The sequence below is a fragment of the Triticum urartu genome, chromosome 7 (assembly GCF_003073215.2).
Source record: "Triticum urartu cultivar G1812 chromosome 7, Tu2.1, whole genome shotgun sequence".
In the NCBI taxonomy this organism is placed as follows: Eukaryota; Viridiplantae; Streptophyta; class Magnoliopsida; order Poales; family Poaceae; genus Triticum; species Triticum urartu.
In genome coordinates this window covers 656,878,775-656,882,440 of record NC_053028.1, presented here as the reverse complement: position 1 = coordinate 656,882,440, position 3,666 = coordinate 656,878,775, and the positions used below count along the sequence as shown (strand labels likewise).

Below are 3,666 nucleotides of genomic sequence, written 5' to 3'. Positions count from 1 at the left end.
TCATTTTGTCCTGGTTGCAAGTCCGCCCTCGACACACAAATGAGCCTCATTTTTTTCGTAGTTGCAATTTAACCCTTGATATGCTAGGCCTAACCCCATTTTTTATCCAAGTTGTGAGTCCATGCTTGGCACGCAACCCAGGGGAGGGGTGGGGCAACTTTTTTTCCTTAGTTGCAAGTCCACCCATGATATGCAATTAGGGTGACCGACCCATTTTTCTTCCTAGTCGCAAGTCAATGCTTGAGATGCAACTGGGAGTGGCCTCATTTTTTTCCAGTTGCATGTCCATCCTTGAGACGCAAACCAGGGGAAGAGGGGGCAACTTTTTTGTTTGTCTTAATTGCAAGTCCACCCACGGCATGCAGCTGGGGTACCCCGACCCAGTTTTCGTCCTAGTTGCAAGTCCACCCCTGACATGCAACTGGGCATTACCCCATTTGTTTGTCTTAGTTGCAAGTCCACCCTTTGAACGTAACCCGGGAAAGGGGATAACCTTTTTTTGTCTTAGTTGCAAATCCACTCACGACATGCAACTAGGGTGCCCGACCCATTTTTTGTACTAGTTGCAAGTCCACGCCCGTCATGCAACTGGGCCCCATCTCTTTTTTCCTAGTTGCAAGTCCACCCTTGACACGCAACAATCTACCCTCGACACGCAAGGGGGGGAGGCGACCTTTTTTTCCCATTTGCAAGTCCATTATTAACATGCAACTCGACCATTACTCCTTGTTCCAAACACATATACACCCTTGACAAGCAATTGTGCCCAACCCATTTTTGTCCTAGTTAAAATAATGTTCATAATTTTTTAATTTTTAAAAAAATCATAAATATTATTAAAATGATGAACTTTTTTTCACAATCATAATTTTTTTCAAATTCAAGTTTTCATTACTTTTTGAGAAACATGAGATTTTTCCCAAAATTTGGAAAAATATATATATTAATTTCACGATTTTTTTGTATTCACTAACTTATTTGTTTTTTTTCAATTTCCTGATTCCTTTATAATTCACAATTTTAAAAATTTGCAAACATTTTTTTATTTCACAAAAAAATAGAAAATATATTCATTTACCCTTGTAGCTGTAGTTGACCCGTGGACGACAAGAAAACACAAAGTGAAAATAACAACAACGACAATGAAATGGTAAGGAAATTTTTTTGATGAGAATTGCGGTGGGTCTAGCTGAGCAGTTGCTGATTTGATTAATACTAGATGTGTAGAGATGTAGCATGCTTAATTACTAGAAAAGGTAATTAGCTATGTTATGCAGCATGTGCGTTGATTATATGAAGCTAGCTGCTAGCTTTAGGGTAAAAAACTGCTAGGTGAGCGAGTGCACATACATTTTTCCTAGACACTAACGAGGCACGTACATGTGTTGAAAAGAACGAGCGTGTAATTGGGCCCTCCTTGTTGGCAGCAGGCCACGACCACCCACCTGCGTCTCCAGCGCCAGTGAAGGTGCGTAGGTGTACTCGAAGGAAAAAAAAAACAAATACAAACAATGTGCTGGGTTAATCCAGCGCTAACTTTTTACTGATGTCAAAATTTAGATGACACATAATTATGTCACATCTAGATATGTCCTAAACATACCCATACAGATTTACTAATAATTATACAGCTAGGTAAGCATACGTGTCCATGCATGCCAACGAGCCAGTAGAACAAACCAAAGTATCAAACGTAATGTAGACACATGGAATCAAAACCATATGCAACGCAATGGCCTATATACGTCTCTCGTGACCCGGATGATTGGCGTATGCCAGCTCGTAGCGCTGCCATGCCCGATATATTCCTTTGTCCGTTGCTATGATCCAGATTATTATGGCTATACACTTGTAAAACCATCAAATATTTATATGCACACAGCAGACAATACGCATATGGGAGTACTATTTTTTGGAAACTAAATGAAAGTCTCATGGCTCAGCTATGAGGTTTTGTTCTTTAGTGAACAGATTATGCTCCAATGGTGGTATACACACGTAACATGCTAGTACAATAATGAACGGTTGCACATAATCTTTACAAATTACGTCAAGAGTCAAATTAATTAGCTGGACTGATCATGACATGAACGAGTCACTTGCATGCACTTGCACACTACACCCGGCCTATAAATACCACCCCAAACAACCCAAGAAAACCATCCCAAGCTAGCAAAGCCTGACAAGCTTACCCACAGACCAGTAAGAGCAATGACGCCCTCCAAGCTCGCCCTCTTCCTCGCCCTGAACCTGGTCCTCCTTGCCGCCGCCCAGGGCTGCGGACCCTACTGCCCGCCGGTCGTACCTACCCCACCGATCCGCCCACCGCCTGTCGTGCCATCGACCGGCGGGGGCCGCTGCCCGATCAACACGCTGAAGCTGGGCGTGTGCGCCGACGTGCTGAACCTAGTGAAGCTCAAGATCGGCGTGCCGGCGAACGAGCAGTGCTGCCCGCTCCTGGGCGGGCTCGCCGACCTTGACGCCGCCGTGTGCCTCTGCACCGCCATCAGGGCCAACATCCTCGGCATCCAGCTCAACGTCCCCATCGACCTCGTCCTCCTCCTCAACCAGTGCGGCAAGAAGTGCCCCTCTGACTTCACCTGCCCCATCTGATCCATCCAACCATCGATGAATATTATACATGCATAATCGTTGCATTCATAACTAGTTTGCATGGCATACGTACGCACCATACGTATATTTTCTATGTTCCAGTTCATGTACTATATGTCAGGCGTTTGCATGGGCTCCCTCGCTCGTGCATGCATGCTTGATAAGCTTGTGATTGGTCAATGATCAGTGTATCCCGTTATGGTATCTAAATGCATGACTAGTAAAAGGATATACAAACTTGTCTCGGCAGTACATGAAGTTAATTTGTTCATATGTTTACTAACCCTTTAATAAAAGTTTTATGAAGTTTTGTGGGGATGAAGTTTTCAAGATCTAGGCGAGATATTGATATGAGACGAATAACAAGAGGCAAAAGCCTAAGCTTGGCAATGCCCAAAGCACCCCAAACAAGAAGTCTCAAGCGTCTAATTTTTATTTATTCACATGATATGTGTTATTCTTGGAGCGTCCTTTGAATTTTTATTTTCTTTGCGTGTTGGTATTTTACAATCATCATATCATGATCACATTTCATAGGAAGAAACACGTATTGTTCATGAATTTATAGAATGCTCTATGCATTTCACTTATATCTTTTGAGTTGTGGTATTTACACAATTGTTCATTTGTTTCAGTTATACATGTTAGAGCATTGCAAAAAAAACATGCTTTTATAGAAAGAATGGTAACTCTTGCTTATCTTATACTCCCTCCGTTCCAAAATATGTGACTCAACTTTGTATTAACTTTGTATGAAAGCTAAAACTAGTAGAAAACAGGGCTTAGGTTCAGGCCTGGCCAGCCCATTAGTCTAGGTTCAGTCATGAACTGGGACCAATGGAGGCATACGTCCGGTTCGTGAGCCTAGGGGGCCAGCCGGGCCTCATGGGGCATTGGTCCCAGTTCGTCTGGACCCATTTGTCCCGGTTCCAGGCACGACCCGGGACCAATGGTCCTCGCTCTTGGCCCACAGTCATTGGTCCTGGTTCGTGGCTGGAACCGGGACTAAAGGCCCGCCACGAATCGGGACCAATGAGGTGCCTACGCCGGCGA

General features: G+C 43.8%; 1 protein-coding gene across 1 annotated transcript; it reads left to right on the top strand.

Annotated features, from left to right (window-relative positions):
* Positions 1 to 2,166: 2,166 nt before the first annotated feature.
* On the top strand, positions 2,167 to 2,862 carry LOC125522110 (cortical cell-delineating protein-like). Its single transcript, XM_048687185.1, has one exon. It carries the CDS (start codon positions 2,212 to 2,214, stop codon positions 2,611 to 2,613), a length of 402 nt encoding a protein of 133 aa, XP_048543142.1. The 5' UTR covers positions 2,167 to 2,211; the 3' UTR covers positions 2,614 to 2,862.
* The last annotated feature ends 804 nt before the right edge of the window (positions 2,863 to 3,666 follow it).

What these genes read in the sequence shown, in the direction of transcription:
- LOC125522110 (XM_048687185.1), top strand. Translation starts at nt 2,212, where the DNA reads ATGACGCCCTCCAAGCTCGCCCTCTTCCTCGCCCTGAACCTGGTCCTC.